This window comes from Schistocerca cancellata, chromosome 2, assembly GCF_023864275.1.
Source record: "Schistocerca cancellata isolate TAMUIC-IGC-003103 chromosome 2, iqSchCanc2.1, whole genome shotgun sequence".
Lineage (NCBI taxonomy): Eukaryota > Metazoa > Arthropoda > Insecta > Orthoptera > Acrididae > Schistocerca > Schistocerca cancellata.
Window position 1 is genome coordinate 921,380,563 of NC_064627.1, and position 23,251 is coordinate 921,403,813.

At 44.0% G+C, this 23,251-nt stretch overlaps 1 protein-coding gene across 1 annotated transcript in view; it reads right to left on the minus strand.

Moving 5' to 3' along the window:
- Positions 1 to 23,251, minus strand: part of LOC126162863 (anoctamin-10) — a 338,775-nt gene that overhangs the window by 30,362 nt on the left and 285,162 nt on the right. Inside the window, exon 14 of the mRNA XM_049919640.1 lies at positions 2,632 to 2,880. Coding sequence (XP_049775597.1) covers positions 2,632 to 2,880 — 249 coding nt within the window. The remainder of the gene's footprint in view (positions 1 to 2,631; positions 2,881 to 23,251) is intronic.

Here is a 23,251-nt window from a genome sequence, read left to right on the forward strand (position 1 = left end):
GTGTGATGTCCTTAGGTTAGTTAGGTTTAAGTAGATCTAAGTTCTAGGGGACTGATGACCACAGATGTTAAGTCCCATAGTGCTCAGAACCATTTGAACCATTATTTATTAGCCAAACAGGTTTCTCTCATGGGGCAAACTGGCTGAATGTTTGCAGTTTTCCTTGTGGTCACTGTTTCGAAATACAGCACTGTAACTGCCATTTTTTCCGTATAGAGTGTCATTCGTTTCTGTAAGTGTTGCCAAATTTCTCAGGTTTGCTTTCAACTGTTTTTCTTTGACTATGTGTGTGCTGATGTAAGTCCTTGTGCGCTCGCGTGCGCGTGCGCCCCTGTTTTTCGTTTTTTACATTTTTATTTTTATTTATTTACTGTTTATTATTACTTTCTCCTTTCTCAGTTTTCATTTATATATCTGGGGGAGAAATGGGAGTTGTGATCGTCTATTGGGATTACTGTCTATTATATGATCAATCACTGTAAACTGTGAGTAGTCAGCCATACTCACTGGAGAGAGAGAGAGAGAGAGAGAGAGAGAGAGAGAGAGAGAGAGAGAGAGAGAGAGAGAGAGCGAACTTACATCGGTACATATATAGTCAAAGAAAAAACAATTGAAAGCAAAACCTGAGAAAGCTGGCAACACATACAGAAATGAATGAAACTCTAGACACAGAAAACTGCAGTTACAATGCTGTATTTCGGAAACAGGGACCACAAGGAAAGCTGCAAACTTTCAACCAGTTTGTCCTATGAGAGAAAGTTGTTTGACTTACAGACGAGAGAGACAATGATCTGTAAGTAATTTACGATTTTATTATAAAAACTTCAATGAATTGTTTTAGATCTATAACCTATATGTGTGAATGACGACCTAAATGTCCAAACAGAAATACCGTGTAATATTTGAGACATTCGCTTAAGATGCCTTGTAAGCAAGGCGAAATACATCTGGGTGCATAAGTTGAATGAATGAATGAATGAATGTAATATGCAGCACGCAAGAGACGTGTTTCTTTTGAACTACTACAGTTCACTCCCCCGTAATGCTCACTCAGCAACTACACTACTGGCCATTGAAATTGCTAAACCACGAAGATGACGTGCTACAGACGCGAAATTTAACAGACAGGAAGAAGATGCCGTGATATGCAAATGATTAGCTTTTCAGTGCATTCACACAGGGTTGGCGCCAGTGGCGACACCTACAACGTGCTGACACGAAGACAGTTTTCAACCGATTTCTCACACACAAACAGCAGTTTACCGGCGTTGCCTGGTGAAACGTTGTTGTGATGCCTCGTGTAAGGAGGAGAAATGCGTACCATCACGCTTCCGACTTTGATAAAGGTCGGATTGTAGCCTATCGCGATCGTGTACTCAACGACGAACCTGGGTGCACGAATGGCACAACGTCATTTTTTCGGATGAATCCAGGTTCTGTTTAGAGAATCATGATGGTCGCATCTGTGTTTGGCGACATCGCAGTGAACGCACATTGGAAGCGTGTATTCGTCATCGCCATACTGGCGTATCACCCAGCGTGATGGTATGGGGTGCCATTGGTTACACGTCTCGGTCACCTCTTGTTCGCATTGACGGCACTTGGAACAATGGACGTTCCATTTCAGATGTGTTACGACTCGTGGCTCTACCCTTTATTCGATGCCTGCGAAACGCTACATTTCAGCACGATAATGCACGACCGCATGTTGCCGGTTCTGTACGGGCCTTTCTGGATACAGAAAATGTTCAATTGCTGCCCAGGCCAGCACGTTCTCCAGATCTCTCACCAATTGAAAACGTCTGGTCAATGGTGGCCGAGCAACTGGCTCGTCTCAATGCGCCAGTCACTACTCTTGATGAACTGTGGTATCGTGTTGAAGCTGCATGGGCAGCTGTACCTGTACACGCCATCCAAGCTATGTTTGACTCAATGCCCAGGCGTATCAATGCCGTTTCACGGCCAGAGGTGGTTGTTCTGGGTACTGATTTCTCAGGATCTATGCACGCAAATTGCGTGAAAATGTAATCAGATGTCAGTTCTAGTATAATATATTTGTCCCATGAATACCCGTTTATAATCTGCATTTCTTCTTGGTGTAGCAATTTTAATGACCGGTAGTGTACTTGAGATGAAGCCGCATTCACCGACAGCAGCATTTCCTGCCTGGCTTCAAGCCGATGGTCAGTGCCAAATCATGACACTCCTCTCCAGCCCTTGTTAGTCAGGATCTTTCTACGACTGGTGCTGTTATGCCATGTTACAGGAGTGTGACCGGTACGCCACTGCTTGTAGACATGTGTACAGTACGCACCATGCCAGCAAACGGGCAAGGTGTCGCCAAGGACACATGGAAACACAAAAGCTTGTTTATGGTAGTGTTTCACGTCTCCAGGACGACCCATATGATTCGATACATTCTACTGGCACACGTACACTTCACTTCACTTCTCCGCCATGAAGTGCGTCGACAGTGGAGGTTCACATGACCGGCCACCACGAGTTCCGCGCCATCTACAGCGCTCCTGCGGGACCACTGTGCTCTTTAACTGCGTGCCGAACATTTTGTACGGTGAGCTGATTTGTGCTAAGCTGAACAAAGGAAGACGTGTAATGAGAGGGGACAGTTACCTCGTGCTTGAGCGCCTGCTTGGACAGGTAGTTGAGGCGCGCGAGCGCGACGCGCACCGACATGGGCCGCTCCGGGATGACCTGGTGCAGCACGTAGCGCACGGCGAGCAGGCCGTGCTCCAGCATCACGAACAGCAGCAGCCACTCCACAGAAGACAGCTCGGGCGCCAGGCCGCGCAGCTGCGGCGACAGCGACAGCAGGCCGCAGTTCGTCATCACCGACATCGCGCCCACCGCCTCAAACGCGCGCTGCAGCAGCAACCGACAACACGGCGGGTCACCTCACTCATCCAGCACGGTTCACCATCTCAGAGTTTGAGGCTGTGACATGTTATTAATGTACACACAAGAAACAAAAATGGTCCAAAAATACTTCCTTGTAGTACTTCACAGTTGATTATGTTGTTCGTTGATCTTTACCATTAGGGTCTTCCCGTGAATATCCAAACATAGTTTAACGCACTGTCTTAGCAGGCCTTAAAGATGTCTAATGCACACCTCTCATCTCTACTTTCTAATTTGAATATACCGGGTGATCAAAAAGTCAGTGTAAATTTGAAAACTTAATAAATCACGGAATAATGTAGATAGAGGGGTAAAAATTGACACACATTGGAATGACATGGGGTTTTATTAGAACAAAAAAAAAAAAAAAAAAAAGCAAGGTATTGCTAGACGCGTGAAAGATCTCTTGAGCGCATCGTTTGGTGATGATCGTGTGCTCAGCCGCCACTTTCGTCATGCTTGGCCTCCCAGGTCCCCAGACCTCAGTCCGTGCGATTATTGGCTTTGGGGTTACCTGAAGTCGCAAGTGTATCGTGATCGACAACTCCGGACATGCTTTACAGTGCTGTTCACAATATTATTCCTCGATACAGCTATTTTTGAGGAATGATGGTGGACATATTGAGCATTTACTGTAAAGAACATCATCTTTGCTTTGTCTTACTTTGTTATGCTAATTATTGCTATTCTGATCAGAGGAAGCGCCATCTGTCGGGCATTTTTTGAACGTTTGTATTTTTTTGGTTCTAATAAAACCCCATGTCATTCCAAGCATGTGTGTCAATTTGTACCTCTTTATCTACATTATTCCGTGATTTATTCAGTTTTCAAATTTATACTGACTTTTTGATCACCCTGTATCTACTGACAAATATGGACGTTCCTGATCTGAAAACCCTCGTCAGTTCTGCCAAGAGTCTCTGCATGACGTGGAAACAGAAGTGTGATCTCTAACCATAACGTCTCATAGGTTGGTGAAGAATGCACTCGGCCTTTTATCGGAGCATTAACAACTAACGAAGGAGTCTATAATTATATGGGCGAGACAATGCAAGACCACGGCAATATTACGTGGTGAATGTTTCATCCATAAAGAGAGTGCATCGTGAGGGCTGCGACTGTCGGTAGATACAGACAAAAGTTTTCAGTGTGAGTCATTTACTTTCTCACAAGGCGTTTCGATGGTTCACACTATCACCTCGTAATTTACAATTTCATTGCATAGAAATTTATTTAAACACTCCCATTCATTACCCAATAAGTTCAGCCTACAAGATACGTGAATAATCTGTTGTAATCTTATAAATAAGAATCTTATCTATAAGAATTTAATATAACGTCTGAACTGAGGACATGTCCATATGATGTTGTAGCCCATTCATATTTTTTAAAACACAAGAAAAATATACGTCGTTATACAACTATTCAGTACAGTAATTCAAGAATGATGTAGAGCAATGAATAACCAAGCTCAGACTATTACACCTTTCAGTTATCTTTGTATACGATATAAACAAGCACATGACGATGATGAGGTCCCATACTCCGTGGAGCGTAGGGGACGATGCGGGAGAACCGCACCGCCTACTAGGCAAGGTCCTGGCGGAGGTGATTTGCCATTGCCTTCCCCCGACCGTAATACTACGGATTAATGATTATGATGAAGACGACAACAACAACACCAAGTCATGTAGAGGCAGGGAAAATCCCTGACCCCGCCGGAAATCGAAACCGCGACCCCCTGCGCGGGAAGAGAGAACGCTACCGCAAGAGCACGAGCTGCGGGCAAGCAAGCACATATGTAATACATATATTAATATAACATCTCTGAAGTAACAGTGCAGACATAATGTACAGTGGAGAGGACATACACCAAGTAACAGTATGCAGACTTTTTACGACTCTAGTGCCCCTGTAAGTACAATTTACAATTTCAGGTACTTTTAACTTTAAAAATGCCTTTTCTGAAAATCAGTTTTTATCATCATTAAAAGACGCAACATAACCTACATTGCCCTTGGGCTGCTGCTGCTGTGGATAAGCGTCCGTGCTGTTCACTAACACCAACTATGTAATAAACAATTCGCCACCTGACGACTTTGGCGTGAACATCGAAACGGAGAGTGGCATTATAAATGACTGACGCAGAATACTGTTTGATTTTTAAGTATTACGTCGCGTTTTTGATGATAAGAGTACCTCCTGTCACAGAACACTTCCATCATACACAAGCTCTTTATGCAACTGATGAGTTTTTAGAACTCTAATATCAATTGCGAAATCTGTGTATAGATTGTTCCGTGAAATTTCAGGCCTGCGTGATGCCTACGCCGAAATGTCAAAGTTACAAGCATGCGGCAGTTCGCCAGAAATTTCGCGGAACAACCTGACATCAATTTTCTCGGAGTTCACGTACCCCAATAAATCCATCCATATTTCATTAGAAAAAAGGGCATTGCGAGATCAGTCTCGAAATCACCACCATAGACAGTTGCACGGCTGACATCGACAGTAGTGTCTGAGTTGGCCAGCTGCTGCTCTGCCGTCTAACTCTGCAAGGCTTCAGTCTTAGCGTGCGACCAGCTCCGTGTGCTGACGCTACTTACACACCAGTCTGAAGTGCTAAATGGCTCGGCGAGTCTCTCAGCTTTATTTGCAAGGTTGATTCTGATTCCAATTTATTCTCCGCTGGAACCGATGTGCCACCTGCCACACTCTCCGAGTAAACAACCGGACTGTTATACGGCAATCGCAGCCCATCTACAGGAACTATTTCAGAAGAAAAACTGTGAGGACCATGCTGAATAGCCGAAAGGTAGAAGCCACCATTATGGATGTGAAAATGGCAATCAAGACCACCAGATGGTGTCGTTAAGGGGGATTGTGTGCTCGGTATTGTGGAACCTAGTGGTGATTGAACTGATTGCTAGAGATTACCTTTCGTCAATGATATATAAAAGATTTAATCATGGTAATACTTGACTAATTTGCAACTACCGTTACAGCGCTGGTACAGTGCGCTCTGAACTGGTGTAAAATACATTCCTGGAAATTGAAATAAGAACACCGTGAATTCATTGTCCCAGGAAGGGGAAACTTTATTGACACATTCCTGGGGTCAGATACATCACATGATAACACTGACAGAACCACAGGCACGTAGACACAGGCAACAGAGCATGCACAATGTCGGCACTAGTACAGTGTATATCCACCTTTCGCAGCAATGCAGGCTACTATTCTCCCATGGAGACGATCGTAGAGATGCTGGATGTAGTCCTGTGGAACGGTTTGCCATGCCATTTCCACCTGGCGCCTCAGTTGGACCAGCGTTCGTGCTGGACGTGCAGACCGCGTGAGACGACGCTTCATCCAGTCCCAAACATGCTCAATGGGGGACAGATCCGGAAATCTTGCTGCCAGGGTAGTTGACTTACACCTTCTAGAGCACGTTGGGTGGCACGGGATACATGCGGACGTGCATTGTCCTGTTGGAACAGCAAGTTCCCTTGCCGGTCTAGGAATGGTAGAACGATGGGTTCGATGACGGTTTGGATGTACCGTGCACTATTCAGTGTCCCCTCGACGATCACCAGTGGTGTACGGCCAGTGTAGGAGATCGCTCCCCACACCATGATGCCGGGTGTTGGCCCTGTGTGCCTCGGTCGTATGCAGTCCTGATTGTGGCGCTCACCTGCACGGCGCCAAACACGCATACGACCATCATTGGCACCAAGGCAGAAGCGACTCTCATCGCTGAAGACGACACGTCTCCATTCGTCCGTCCATTCACGCCTGTCGCGACACCACTGGAGGCAGGCTGCACGATGTTGGGGCGTGAGCGGAAGACGGCCTAACGGTGTGCGGGACCGTAGCCCAGCTTCATGGAGACTGTTGCGAATGGTCCTCGCCGATACCCCAGGAGCAACAATGTCCCTAATTTGCTGGGAAGTGGCGGTGCGGTCCCCTACGGCACTGCGTAGGATCCTACGGTCTTGGCGTGCATCCGTGCGTCGCTGCGGTCCGGTCCCAGGTCGACGGGCACGTGCACCTTCCGCCGACCACTGGCGACAACATCGATGTACTGTGGAGACCTCACGCCCCACGTGTTGAGCAATTCGGCGGTACGTCCACCCGGCCTCCCGCATGCCCACTATACGCCCTCGCTCAAAGTCCGTCAACTGCACATACGGTTCACGTCCACGCTGTCGCGGCATGCTACCAGTGTTAAAGACTGCGATGGAGCTCCGTATGCCACGGCAAACTGGCTGACACTGACGGCGGCGGTGCACAAATGCTGCGCAGCTAGCGCCATTCGACGGCCAACACCGCGGTTCCTGGTGTGTCCGCTGTGCCGTGCGTGTGATCATTGCTTGTACAGCCCTCTCGCAGTGTCCGGAGCAAGTATGGTGGGTCTGACACACCGGTGTCAATGTGTTCTTTTTTCCATTTCCAGGAGTGTAGAATATAAGGGTAATTTAAAAAAAACTGTTGCAGTATCTAGGACATATACTGGAAGCTCAAGCTCTTCGAAGAAATTTTACCAGCGGAGGAAATAGTGAAATATCTTGGGATAACTAACATAGACCCCTCACATAAATAATATAGGTTCCAAGGAAGAAGTGCTCTCTTGTGCACTACAAGGACTTGCGGGGAAAAAACTGGGATCTAAGTTCCTGAAGTATGCAGCACACCTCTGTAGTAAGTCCTATGAAATATTGGAGCTACAACATACCTAAATGCACAACAGAAGGTGGCTGCCAATGAGCAGAGATTGGCCTGCTCAGTCATAACAAGCGGAATTAGCATCACACCTACTGCTGGGATGGAAACCACGCTGTGGATGCAACTACAGGGATATGCATTTTAAAAACTCTAAAAACACCGGAAACCTTCTAGATATTCTAATTTGATTCTAATATAATGAAAGTGGTACGTACAGGAACGGGCGAACAAACTGCTGCGAATATATAGTGGCTTTCAGCTGCTTCAACAAACCTGTCAATGTAAGGCGCAGTAGAAGAACGAACCACGATACCGTTCAGGTGACAGTTTGGTTTTCTAACGGATCGAAAGCAGATGAAGATTCTGGGGCCGGAAAGTACGGGATAGAGCCTAGACTAGTGAGCGGAATCTCTCTAGGGAGACATTCCCTATCAGATTGTGCACGGAGAAGCATCTACGTAACTTCTACATGGATCGCATCATATTCATTCATTCATTCATTCATTCACTCAGACAGTCAAGCAGCTCTGAAATTTCTATTAGCCCCCGCAACGAGATCAAAAATCATGAGAGAACGCCATGAGACCCTTGTGAGTCTAGGGCAAAGCGGCAACGGCCCAGTTTGTTGGACCGGGAAATGTCCTAAGTATCACTAAGATCAAAGTCACATCCCCACTGAAAACCGGAACTACACGAGGAAACCGAACCATAGGCGATGTTTTAACGGAAAAAGCAGTGCGTTTACCACGACGAAAAACGCCTTATCTTAGTGCAAACACAGTACCACCACCAATAATAGTTAATACAGTATCTACTCATATCACGTACACAAAAACGAAGAATTTGACATTTTTCCGAAGGCAGCAGTATTCTGAAGACGTCTCACAAATACACCGGATGGTTATAATTAAACTTGACCTAATCAGCACTTTATAACACGGAAACTAAATACCGTACGAGTACCAAACTTAGTAGCATTAATGTCCAGAGTATGGGGTACATGATTTCCATGCTTCACAGCGCCACCGTCCAGTTACAATTACAGCTGCCAGGTGCCGTGATCAGCCATCGTGATTCATAGTCTCACTCACTCACCTGACCAGTCCCAGTGCACTTGTTGACGTGTCACCATGAGCTTTGACAAAAACAGCAGCGTATTACTGGTGAAGCTCTATTATCAAAACAACAGTAATACTGCAGCTGCACTTCGAGGATATCGCCGGCCGAAAGGATTACGAAAGGGTCCTCTTCCTCCACCTGCTGTGCGGAGCATGATGAAGTTCGAATCAACTGTAGAAGTGGGCGGGAAGAAGACTACGACCGGTTGCACCACAAGTGGTTGATGAAGTCGCTGTTGGTGTGGCAGACAACTCTGCGCGCGGTTCCCGATCGTCAGGCAGTGCCCGTGCTGTGTCACTGCAGTTAAACATCCCGTGGTCCACTGTACGGAAGGCGCTTCGAACCATTCTCAAATGGTATCCATACAATATCCATATCGTACAGCACCTTGCACCACAGGACGCAGAATGACATGTTGACTTCGCTCTCCACTTTCTGGCAAGGACTGAAGTTTATGAGGGCTGGCCCTGGACCATCCTATGGACAGACGAAGCTCATTTTTCTCTGACGGTTGAGGTGAACACACAGAATTGCCCAGTGTGTGGATCTACAACTCCAGTCACTGTGCATGAAGTTCCTCTGTATGGTGAACGGCTCCACGGTGCCTCCACGGTTAGGTTCATTATTGGCCCATTCTTTTTTGAACAGGTTGGTGTTCAAGGACCAAAAACGTGCAGTGTGACTGGCCAGCGTTACTGCGATATGCTTCTCCAGCATGTCATACCCGCCCTACAGGATAGAGACGCATTGAAATCAATAGTTTTCATGCGAGATGGGGCCCGACCGCACATCGCTCGTGAAGTTTACCTACTTCTCCGAAACGCATTTGGAAACGATCGGGTGATAATTCGATCGTTTCCAAATGCTTGGCCGGCACGATCACCTGATATCACTCCCTGTGATTTCGGGTTGTGGGACCACCCGAAGGACACGGTTTACCAGGGGAACATTCACACATGTTCTGATCTCAAGTGCAGCATATCAAGAGAGATAGACAGCATACCTACGGACATGCTTCGTTCTGCTGTGCAGAATGCAATCCTGCACTTTCAGACTCTTCCGGACACTGATGGACGCCCTATTGAGCCCCTTTTGTAATAGTAATGGTACCAGTATGTAATGGTGCGATGTGCCGTAGCAGCACATCGGAAGTGTTTCAACTGAAATGAGTCTGCGTTATTTCTCTTCCCCAAGTCCTTAACACTAATGTTACCAAGTTTGGTAGTCGCACGGTAGTTAGTTTCCGTGCTACAACGTGTCACACGGAAAATTTACTTATAACTACCCGGTGTATATATATATAGCTCGAGCATCATCAACATAGTCACGGTTACGATGTTGAGCCCTATTACATTTGATCATTAGGCGAATGCAGGAATCGGAAATCCCCTCACGGGATTCCCTGCTGGAATTACTTCTGTCCCACTCCGAACCTATTGGGATATTTCAGTGAAAAGGGAGATTTGTTACAAGCGTCCGCCCGGCAGTCACGAGTTGGTAACGTAAAGAATTTTTTTTTCTATTTTTGTCTGGGACAGTGCACACGTGAACACGGTAGAGACTTCAAACTTCCTGGCAGATTAAAACTGTGTGCCGGACCGAGACTCGAACTCGGGACCTTTGCCTTTCGCGGGCAAGTGCTCTACCAACTGAGCTACCCAAGCACTACTCACACCCCTTCCTCACAGCTTTACTTCAGCCAGTATCTCGTCTCTTACCTTCCAAACTTAACGGAAGGTTCGCAGGAGAGCTTCTGTAAAGTTTGGAAGGTAGGAGACGAGATACCGGCAGAAGTAAAGCTGTGAGGAAGGGGCGTGAGTCGTGCTTGGGTAGCTCAGTTGGTAGAGCACTTGCCCCCGAAAGGCAAAGATCCCGAGTTCGAGTCTCGGTCCGGCACACAGTTTTAATCTTCCAGGAAGTTTCATATCAGCGCACACTCCGCTGCAGAGTGAAAATCTCATTACGGCAGAGACTTGTGAGACGACATTTCGAAGAAGCAGAATAGTACTTACCAGAATAGACAGAGCAAGTAATGAGGTAAGGTGAGAAAAATAGTGAAAGAGCAGCCCATTCAAGAGAGAGTGTAGTCATGCTAAAGAATGAGAGTTGGTAGGATAAGGAGACGGGCCTATGAAACTACAATAGGAGACAACATTCTTAACGAAAAACCAAGAGATAGAGGGATTGTTGAAGTGAATGAGTGAAGGATAGAGAGGACAAGACTCCGAGTGGAGAGTGCAATGTGGTGGGAGGACAGGGAAATATGGAGAGCCTTTTGTCTTAAGCAGACCCAGCCAGGGGCTGGTAACAGCATCATGATGATGATGATGATGATGATGACCACGACAGTGGACAGTACTGTCCCAGAAACATATTAAAAATAGTTTTAGTCCCCCAGCGCCGATAAAAGTTTTCGGTAGATTTTCTCTCTGGCATCAGGCGAATTTTGACGTGATATCCCCTCCCAAATATTTCCTCTGCCCCATTCACACCCAACTGAGATATATGGCCTTAAATAACAATCTCGTTTCATACAAATTCCCTCATAACCCTAAAGAGCTGAGAATGAGAGCTGTATTGAATAAAAGTTCCCACGCAGCACTGAAGACACCACTCGCACCGTATGTGGAACACGGTGTATTAATGTCGGTAGCAGCGAGGGAAGAGGAAATACTGACTTTGGATGAGTGAGGTGGAAGACCTTGGAACGGTTTTGCGTATCTGTGAACGTGAGTCCAGGCACTTACGTCATTTCTACCGAGACGCGGGCCCCGCAACGAACTTGTGACGTCACACTAGATATGACGTCCGCCCTACCTCGCGAACGTTTGGTCCCGTCGCGGAAAATCAATATGTGAGTGAAAAGGCACCCATAAAAGTCTTAACTTTTTAGTGTGCAGGTTCCTTCATCTCAGCTACTGCATTTAAAAGCGCAATTAAGAATTGTCCAACTCGTCTGAAATAGTTTCTCGCTCCCCGCCAGATACGGCTGTTGGGACTAGTAAAGAGCTGCAGTGTAACGTGCTCACGTGCTGTGGCATAAGCGCCGCTGCCTGTCTTTCTCTTGGGCCTCGTGTCGAGCCGAAGCTGGCAGTGGGCGCGTGCGGTTCCTAGCACGTGATGCGGCAGCGGCAGGCGGCGGCGCGTGACTCGTCGGCTGCGTACCAGCTGAGTAATGCGGCAGAACAATGCGGGGCAGGGCGTTGTTGGTGGGGCCCCTCTTGCGCAACTATATAGCCTACACACAGCACAACGTATGATCGAGCGCCACTGTGCCAGTTGGACAAATAAGCGACAGCAGCTGACGGCCCTTATCTCCTTGTGCGCACTCTCAAAGAGCAGTTGGTCAAGTGTCAGGCGACGGTTCGCATACGATTCCTTGTCCTGCACAGAACACAATCCGGACGATTCCTCATGGGGCACACATAGCTACCTCCTCCGGGAACAAGGCGACGATCGCCCTTGCTTGTTATCGTTTCCGTTGTTGTGATCGTCAGTCCAATGACTGGTTTGATGCAGCTCTCCAGTTTTGTCTATCTGAGGCGTAGCGCCATATAACGATCCTGCCTTGGAGGCGGTTAAGTGGGAGATGTGTCTCAGAGCTGGATAGTGACAGATGGTGACGCGAGACTGGACGCGCACCTAGTTTATGTATCAGCCGATAGAGGACAATATTGGAGAGGGGACTGTGATTTTAGTTTCGATTCTGCCCACTAGAGTGCACTAAGTAATAGAATGTTTTTCATAAACTGTTCTAGTATTTTCATAAAGTGTTAGTATGTCTTTCTGTGTAGGTAAAATATTATAAATGTGTTTTAGCAGTATGAATGATGCGTGAGTGTGGTTTAAGGTTAATACGAAGACAATTGTTTAAAGAGTTATGTAGTAGGATTTAGTGTGGGAACATTTCGAAGAAGTATGGATATGGACAAAGGGGATTTTTTTGTAGAATAGATCTGTGAAGTAAGTTTATGGTAAAGGGAAAGTAAATTCAGGTATAAATAACAATAGTAAATAAATTTATGCATAAGCAAAACTTCAGCATATTAGATAATTACGTCGGTAAAAAGTGCAGTTGTTAGGTTTAATATTTTGCGATTGGTTATTGATGAAAAGCGCGAATTGACGCGGGGGAAGGTTGTTTTGCTATTGGCTGTTGAGTAAACTGACCAATGGTAAAGTAATATTCTTCGGGCGCCTTTCTCTGCTGGTAGAGAAGACAGAGTATTCTAGAGAGGAGTGGGAGCCTAGCCATGAAACAGTTCGGACGTGTGCAGTAGTAATTCCGATGGAAATGATAAGTTGCCGCATCTAGCAGTGTTTCGTACATCAAAAGTCTTGAAAAGTGACGGCATAATTATTCCGACGTGTGTGTAGAAATTTCGGAATTTTTAAGTGAATTTTGTGACGAGAGTAGACACATATTCCGTGTGGCGTACTAAGCAGGTCGGTGGCTAAAAACTGTGACCGCATTTGGTACCGACAGACTTAATGTTTGGCGAGCATTCTCAATCAAAAACAATCAGTATTTTTGTAGCTATTACGTTTTCGGGAAATGCAACACCATAAACTTGCTAACGTGAGTGAAAGGGATGGTGAGTGACTGTTAAGACTAGCACGGGCTTGGCAGTGATACTTGTTCACGTAAGTTTCAGAATATATTAATTGATGACAAAATTTCCAACCTTTCATTTCTTGTGAAAACTTTCTCCCGAAACGTAGATTAGTGAGTTTAATTGCAGCCTGGTTCACGTCGAAGTACAGTAGATTTCGCTCGGCTTCCCTACTGATGAAATGCTGAGACAATGTTCACAGGTAGGTGCAGGTTCGTCGTAAAGGGCCGGAAAGAACTGCGCCGCCGCATATCCTGTGCAGGTTCCTTCATCTCAGCTACTGCAGCCTAAATTCTCTCGAAACTGTTTACTATAGTGAAACCTTTGTCTCCTCCTACAGTTTTTATCTCCTACGCTTCCATCCGTCAGCAAATTCTTATTTGATTACTTGATGCTACACGGTGCATCCTATCAACAGATCCCTTCCTTTAGTCGGGTTCTGCAAATATTGCTTTTATTACCAATTCATTTCAGTACCTCGTCATTAGTTATCCGAACTACCCATCTAATCTTCAGCATTTTTCTGTAGAACAGTTCGAAAGCTTCTATTCTGTGGTGACTGATCTCTATTGTACACGTGTGATTTCTGTAGAAGGCTACACGTAATGTAAATGCTTAGTAAAAGACTTCAACATTTAAATTTACGCAACTTTCTTACGTAATAAAACCGTTGCCGGACCAAAGCTCGAATCTGGGACCTCTGAATTTCGCAGGCAAGTGCTCTACCGAAGGTTTCGTTTCCCCCTCCATCCACACCACCTAGCCTGTCCTTGCGCTCGCCCTTTTTGGCTTTACTGGCCTGGTTTCTTCGCCATTCATAATATTCTGTTCAGAAAAAATATATAACCGAATATGTTCTGCACATCTATTGTAGTTTCCTTGTCAATAGGAAAACGGATGTTCGTCTGCTACAGAAAAAATCAAATATAAATCTTGTTGAAACTGGGTCTGGCCAGGGACACGGTAGTTCAGCGTGTTCGGTCAGGTATGTGGGCAACCTCCGGAATAAAAAAAATAAAAAGCGAGGAGTGTACAGCACTGTAATTCGCGAGATGTAATGCGACATCCACACGGAACTGCTCAATAAAGACGACGGAGGCAGATTAAAAGAAAGAGCAAGAGAAGAAGTCTGCAGCGTATTTGCCCGCGAAAGGCGAAGGTCCCAGGTTCGAGTGCCGGCACGACGCACGGTTTTAACCTGTCAGGAAGTTTCAAATCAGCGCACACTAAAATTTCATTTTAGATTTAAATCTGTATTCGATAATAACATTTCAGTTTCTTGTTAACGATTTTCTTGTTATTGTCTGCATTTTATATCCCCTCTACTTTAGCCATCATCGCTTAGTTTTACGTCCAAAAAACTACTACTCTACTAATTTTAGTGTGTCATTTCCTCTGCACTGCCTCATGCAATTCGACTACACTATATTACTCTTGCTTCACTTTAGTCGATGTTCATCTTATAACTTACTTCCAAGACTTGCCATTCCGGTCAGCTGATATATCCACAACTTTTTCGTCCCGGACGTTTCCTTTACTGTTTGCTTAACGCACTCACTGAATAATATGGGAGATAGGGAGTGAGACAGTGCTGTAGCCTATCACTTACTACCTCCCTTTCATGTCCAACTCTTTGAAGTCCAGTGTGGGTTCTGTACCAGTTGTAGATAACCTTTCACTTCCCTGCTATTCGTATAGCTTGAGAAGAAAACTGTCTCCCTGTATTCTGCGACACACACCATTCTGACAACTCTGGCAGCTACAGAGAGACGGCTGATGCCTAAGGAGTATTAACAGGCAGGACAGAAGAAGCTCCTAGCTTTCCGTTCTCTCGAACCACGTACGACTTTTCCAGCCTTCATGTTAACACTGAAACCTTTCTCCTGAGGTACTCATTTCTTATTTCATGGACAGACGGGAACCACAAATGTTCTGTGGTCGACATAAATAGGGGGGGGGGGGGGGCGTTCCTGTTTGCGACGCCATCATCCTGTGAGCGTCCGAGGGGCAGTAGCAGTACCAGACGATTTTAGTCTTTTTCTGGACTCAATTGTTATGTAAGGAGGCACAAGTGCAGCAATCGTCTTTCAGTCCTTTGCCAGAGAGACTGGGAATACACGGTCGTTTTACCGAATAGCGCTGAACGCAACAACAACGAACCACAGTTAATTTCACATTTTGCATCTGTAGACAACATCTAAGTTTGTAATGATAATTCTTCTTCCTTGCAGGAATAACGCAAAATGCCTATTCAGGCTTTATGCGATTTTTCGCTAATTAGTCACTCCACCATTTCCACAGGCGTCCATGAGCTCTCTTACCAGCAGGATGGTATCACAGCATTTCTTGGGGGTTGTCAGATCCTTCATTCTGTCAATGGGATGTTTGCAGTTCTTTATTTTGTGAGCTTCTTATTTATGGAAATAAAACTAATTCCACCGAATGTCTTCGTTTCCGACATGATCTCGTCCTTAAACATTGGAAGTATTTCTCTTTAACATCATCTTGCATTACTCGATCTTTATCTGTTGCCGCTGAAAGTGTACATTAAGTGAGAACTGGAGATGCACATACGGACTACCAATGCAGTGCGAAATGTAACTCTGGCCTTCCAGGGGTTTTGTTTTTCGAATGTCAATGGATTGGGCCAGGTATTTGCTTGGATTGATTAAGTTTCTGACTTAAGTCCTCTTCATGTTGGTAGCTGACAGCACGTCCAAAATATTTAATTTGTGATCCTTGTTCGAGAATCTGACCATTTACTACAGTTTGACGTCTAATAGGTTCTTTTTATATTTGAAAGCCAACACTTTTTTCTGTAGATACGTTCAGATTGTATTTCCTATGCAAATCGTTTAAAATAAAGACTGAATTTTGCCATTTATTTTCATCATTCTGGATGGTTACCACGCTTACAGCAAAGAACAAGCAGTTAATGTGACATCAGCAATTCATAGTGATCCCTGAAGGAGCATAGGTTTTCTGTCCCCTCATGATTAATTTGTTATAATAATAATTATTATTATAATTATAATAAGGGGAGACTAAAAAGGTCCCATTTGAAGGCCATGCAGTCCAGCATATGTCTGTCAACCAGGCAAAATCGCCAAGAGCATTGAGGCACTCACACCACTGATGCAACAGGTTGAAAATACACTTTTGGCAAAACATTGTGTCCTGCTGCATGAAGAAGTCCTAACTTGTTAGTAGTAGTAGTAGCTTTATTCATCTGTAGATCTCTTTTTACAAGGACATAGTACATGTCAAAGTATTTACAAGTTTAGACCAATTTAAAATAAACTAATTTGTGTACACATACACTTACAGAGTTCTAGTTAGAGACAATCATTAGATTTATTCCTGGTACACAATACTTTTTTTACAAATAACTTATTACATAATGTAATAAGTCATATCTCCCTGCCACTCACTGCACACACTATTCACACATTGTTTCATAACACTTCACTCATTACACACACACAAAAACACACACACACACACACACACACACACACACACACACAAAAACACACACACACAAAAACACACACACACAAAAACACACACACACAAAAACACACACACACACAAAAAAACACGCACACACACACACACAAAAACACGCACACACACACACACAAAAACACACACACACACACAAAAAAACACACACACACACACACAAAAACACACACACACACACACACACACACACACAAAAACACACACACACACAAAAACACACACACACACACACACACACACACAAAAACACGCACGCACACACACACACACACACACACACACACACACACACACACACACGCACACACACACAAAAACACACACAAAAACACACACACACACAAAAACACACACACACACACACACAAAAACACACACACACACACAAAAACACACACACACACACAAAAACACACACACACACACAAAAACACACACACACACACAAAAACACACACACACACACAAAAACACACACACACACACACACACACAAAAACACACACACACACACACAAAAACACACACACACACAAAAACACACACACACACACAAAAACACACACACACACAAACACAAACACACACAAAAACACACACACACAAAAACACACACACTTGTGATCTCTGGACCATTTTCTGTACTGCAACTTTCCATTTGCTATCCTGAAAAACTGAGTCAGCATCTCTCTATAATGAGTGAGATGTTGAGCTCAGAAAAAGGAAGAGGTGTTAGTATTGTGCTTGGGGGTAAGTTTTTTCTAGAAAAGGAAAAAAGAAGAAAAGAAACTGTGAAGGTGTTATGTGGAATATTGGATGTTTTATAATCATTATTAACATTTGTATAACTTTTTTAACCAAACCCCTACTCTGTTTTGTCTAAGTAATCCTTCAATGTATAAAATGTATTCCATAACAGGTACTTTCGAGCTGCCTTTTTAAATTAGTGTATTTTTCAATTTCTTTAATCTCTTTTGGTAATTTATTGTATAGTTTTGTTTCTTGGTAGGAACACTGTTTTGAGTTTTATGTTTATTTTTTCTCGGTAAACTTAAGTTGAGTCTAGCTTTTGTTCCATGGTTATGGACAGAGCTGTTTGTGCAGTAATTACCAATGCTATTTTTGATGTGTACAAATGAATGGTAAATGTATTCACATGGAGCAGTTAGAATCCCCAGTTTTCTGAACAGATCTTTACAATGAGCTCGACTACAATTTTTGGTTATTATTCTTATTGCTCTTTTCTGGAGTTTGAAAATTGTGTTCATATTTTGTGCACGTGTTCCCCAAAAAAGAATGTTATGTCTGAGTGTACATATGAATAGTACGTAACTAAAAGACACTGCATGTTACACTCTGATGATAGGACTCTAAAGGCATAACATGCTGATGACATTTTGTTTGCAAGTACCTTTGTGTGTTCACACCACTTCGGCTGGGAATCAATATTCATTCCTAGAAATTTTGCATTTGTTACACAGTCTATAGAGGTGTCATCTACATTTACTTTAACATTGTCATTTTCCCTCTTCAAACGGAAATTCATGGCATTAGTTTTCTTTATGTTCAATGTCACTTTATTCCTTGTTGCCGAATCGTAAACTTCCTTGAGAGTTTCGTTTGCTCTCTCTGTAAGGAGTTCTCTTGTTTTCTCAGTGACTATAATATTGATGTCAATAGCGAAGAGAATTTTGTCACCATGAGTAACACTACTGGGAAAATCATTGTTGTATATCAGTAATAGTATTTGTCCTAATATGCTACCTCGTGGAACCCCAAAATTAATGTATTTTGGTTCTGATAAGTGTTTTACTGAATGTTTAGATGTGTATGAACTGTCTATTATGTCTGCTCTTGGTACCCTATCTGCTAGGTATGATCGAAACCAGTCATTAGCTACCCCTCTTATTCCTAATGCTCCTAATTTATTTAACAGAATCTTGTGGTCGACTGTATCAAAGGCCTTAGAAAGATCCAATAATATGCCTGTGACACACTCATTTTTGTCAGAGCGTCAAGTAAAACTTTTGTAAATTCTACTATGGCTGACTCCATATTTTTGCCACTTCGGAAACCAAACTGTGATTCACTTAAAAGATTGTATTTATTCGGGTAATTCACTAACCTGTCTTTCATAATTGCTTCTATTATTTTTGAGAATGGTGACAGAAGGGAAATGGGCTGATAATTTTCTACGTCTTCTGCATTACCTTTCTTAAGCAAAGGTACAACTCTTGCCTGTTTTAACTGCTCTGGAAATGTCCCTGATGTGAAGGATTCATTTATTATATTTGTTAAGGGGCCTGGTATAATATGTATGCATTGTTTCAGTAACACACTGGTACTTCATCTAAGACTACTGACTTTTCATTTTTTAGTTTCTGAGCAGTTTTATTGACTTCATTCTCTGTGGTTGGAAATAACATTATTGCATTTAGTGCAACATTATTTACAGGTGTTATATTTGTTTTGGGAATTTCCGCTGTAATTTCTCTGCAATATTTGAAAATGATCGTTTAAGTAGACTGCTAAGTCTTGTGGATCATTTATTACTTTATCCCCCTCCCTTAGCAGTATATTATTCTGTGTTTGTTTGCCTCTCCCCGTTTCCTTTTTTATAACATCCCGGACTCCTTCGCTTTTATTCTCTGCATTGTATATTATTTTGTTATTAAATGACTTTTTGCAGCAATCAGCACCTTCCTGTAGATCTTTTTGGATCTAGAAATTTAAGAATCCTGTTGCACATCCCCGCCCAACAGAAATCGTCGACCACTCAAGGCGTTTTTAAAGCGACCGAAAGACTGATAATCGCATGGAGAGGGATCAGAACTACAGCGCGGGTGCTCTAGTGTCTCCAAATTGAGTTGGCGTAACCTCTGCGTTACAATATTTGCGATCTGGGGACTTGTGCTGTGAAGCAGCAGCACGGAACTTTGCGCTGTTTTCCTCGATGCTTCGCCTTCACTGCACGCCATAACTCCTTCAGCGTTGCTCAGTGCAGTTCCCCTGTGGTGCTTGAAATCAATAAGCAATGGGCTCCGGTAATCAAAGAACAGGGTGACCATCACCTTTCCAGCAGATGGCTGGCTCCTTAACTTGTAGGGCAGCGGAGACGATGGATGACACCACTGCATCGTCGACGTTTCCAAATCCGGTTCCCAGTGGTGACAATAGCTTTTGTCGCCTGCAACAATGTGCTTAAGAAACGTTTTGCCTTCAGCACAAACTTATCAGATGCTTCAGGAAAATAGCTGTCTGATTTGCTTTTTGCTCGGCATTCAGGGCTCAGGATTATACACTGGCTGCGACCTTAGGGCAGACGAACTCTTGTCAGATAATGTGCTGCAGGCTACCGAATCTGATGTTGAGATACTTTGCTAGCTCATGTATTGTTATGCGCCGGTCCTCCCTAATCGCATCATCAACTGGCTGCTTGTCACTGCCCGTAACGAATGCGGTTGGCCTCCCAGATCGAGTGGCAGCTTGTGACGAACCGCGACCATCCCAGAAGTTGGCGTACCATTCCACAACATTAATTTTCGACGGACATGCTGACCGTACACATTCTTCATTCTCCTATGGACGTCTACCAGTGTTTGCCCTTTGGCAGCCAAGAAAAGAACAGCACCATGTGGAGCCTATTTGGACACGTTTGGTAATAATGTCACAAGAGATCATGTTTCGCCATTTATCACACGCACGTGGGAAAGACACGAATGCCACATTAAACCCTGGACTACATATCGGTATTTATGACCGGCTTCTGAGATGCATATACGCTGCAGGAACGCCATGAAACGGAAACTTTTTTATCGCCCCCTTATAATAATAATAATAATAATAATAATAATAATTTGGGAAATCAAATTGAATGGCGGTAGTACTGTCAAGGTAGTCAATATCTGTGTCATCTCCATATATATAGAGCTGGACAATCGGGACGGCAAAATAAGAAAACTCGCGACAATTCACCATCCATTTCAACTAGGCAGTGACGTCAATAAGGCTGTATTCGTCCAGAAATCCAACAGATAGAGTACTCTTACAGTTGAGGCAGTGGAAGAAGAGAAACATGCATCGGCAGACTATGGGAAAGACTGCTAAGAATCGGCTATGATGGAAATCAACAACGGAGAGCTTCTCATAATACATCAAGAATAAAAACTGGAAAGTTGCACGCTATTGACGGACTGACAGCTCGCATAGTAAAGAGGTGCATGGGCTGTTATGGATGATATCAAAGGCTACTTAGGTAAAAAGAAGACCAGTTCTTTGCTGACAAAAATGGTTCAAATGGCTCTGAGCGCTATGTGACTTAACATCTGAGGTCATCAGTCCCCTAGAACTTAGAACTACTTAAACCTAACTAACCTAAGGACATCACACACATCCATGCCCGAGGCAGGATTCGAACCTCCGACCGTAGCAGCAGCGCGATTCCGAACTGAAGCGCCTAGAACCACTCGGCCGCAGCAGCCGGCTCTTTGCTGACCAACGGAACCCTAAAGAAATAAACGGAAGGAGTCATCTTAGCTGCAAAGGGTTTAAGCAATCAGGATTAACGTCTTCTATGTCAGAATCGAGAAATCAGCAGAAGACCCGTAGTGGGTACTCTGCGAAGAAGACGAGGAGACTGTCGATCACATTTGAGCTGTTGCGAAGCGATCGCTCTGTCTGTTTACAACCACAAGCTCAGTGCTGTGGCAAAAACGATCTTCTGGAACATGCTCCACAATTAGCATCGTCCGGTGGCAAATAACTGGTGGGACCACAAACCAGAAAAAGCCGTCGGAAACTAGCATGACAAACTACTGGGGGACTTTGGATTTCAGACAGATCTAATGTTGAAACACGGTACAGAAGAAACGACGGTTGCGGAGACGAGTGAAGTGTGCAACAGTGACATTACCGTTCTAGGTGACTGTAGAATCGACGAGAAACAACAGGAAAAATTCACCAGGTACCTAGACTTTAAAATCTAACTACGGTGGCTCTAGCGGAAGCCACTGGAAGTGGTCCCAGTGGTTGTCGGTACACTGGGAAAAGTGTCAAAAGATATTAATGGGTACTTTAAAAGCCGTTGTCATTGATAAAATATCCATCTGGGTGTCACAAAACTGCTACTTTACTGTGATCGGCACAAAGTAATTGCTGAGACATCATACAGTCCTAGACACTTGGGAAGTGTGCGACAAGCGATAAAATGCGAAATCCAAGACAGTCATCTCATATGCTGAGTTTATTTTTGTAATAATAATAATAATAATAATAATAATAATAATAATAATAATAAGAACCACAGAAACTATATCAAACCTGGCAGCAGACATAAGAAGGCGAAGATTAAAATTTTATGGACATGTCACTAGACTTCCCCCCACACGACTCACCAACAGAATTCTCACTTACATAGAAAAAGTCAAATCAACAACACCATGGATTAGCCAAGTAAAATTAGATTTACAAAAAGCAAATATTGAACTTAAAGATGTCAAAGACAGAAAAACTTTTAGAAATAAGGTGGAAAAGTGGATTGTATTGTCGGAGAAGGAAGCACTAAAGAGACCAGGAACAAAATGGACAGAAGAAAGAAAAAGAAAACATGGAGAACGGATGAAAGAAGTATGGAAGAAACGACGTCAGAAAGCTTTGCGTGATCCTTCTGGGTCCATTCGCGATAAGTAAGTAAGTAAGTAATAATAATAACAACTTCGGCACATTTACGTCTGAAGTAAAAGAATAATACCTAACTGAAGCTCATATGTTGAACGCGGCGCTGCACGGACGTTTCATTGTGTCAGTGCCCGGCTACGGCATATTACAGCAAGCTAGGTAATGCACGAAGCGCGTTGTTTGTTTCTCGTAAGACGAATGGCAACCGGTCGCAGAGCCTTAAAATCCAATAACCGAACAAGACATCAATAAAGGTGCAGTAATAAATAAACCTGAAGTAATACACTGAAGAAGCGCGGCTACCGTGCTCTACCCGGTTACTCTGCTCTAGCTTTCAGTAGTTTCCTTAAGTTACTTCAAGCGAATGTAATGAATTTTTCTTAAATGCTTCATCCGATAGCTTTCTCTATCCTTCTCCCAACTGTGCACCGTTTCTAAGTACGGTCTTCAAAAAGTCTCTCCGCAGTGCCGTATGACTGGTAGCCGCGCGTGCCGTATGGTTGTTCGCCTGCCTGGGTTACTTCCCTTCAAGTGGGCTCTCCCAACATTCCATTGTTCCGTTTATCTCAGCCAGCGTCAGTAGTAGCGGTGTATGTCGTCACGTGTTGACGTGAACGTTTTAGTTCCTTTGTTAGTTTGTTTCGTTTCTGTCACTGTTAAAATGCTAACCATTG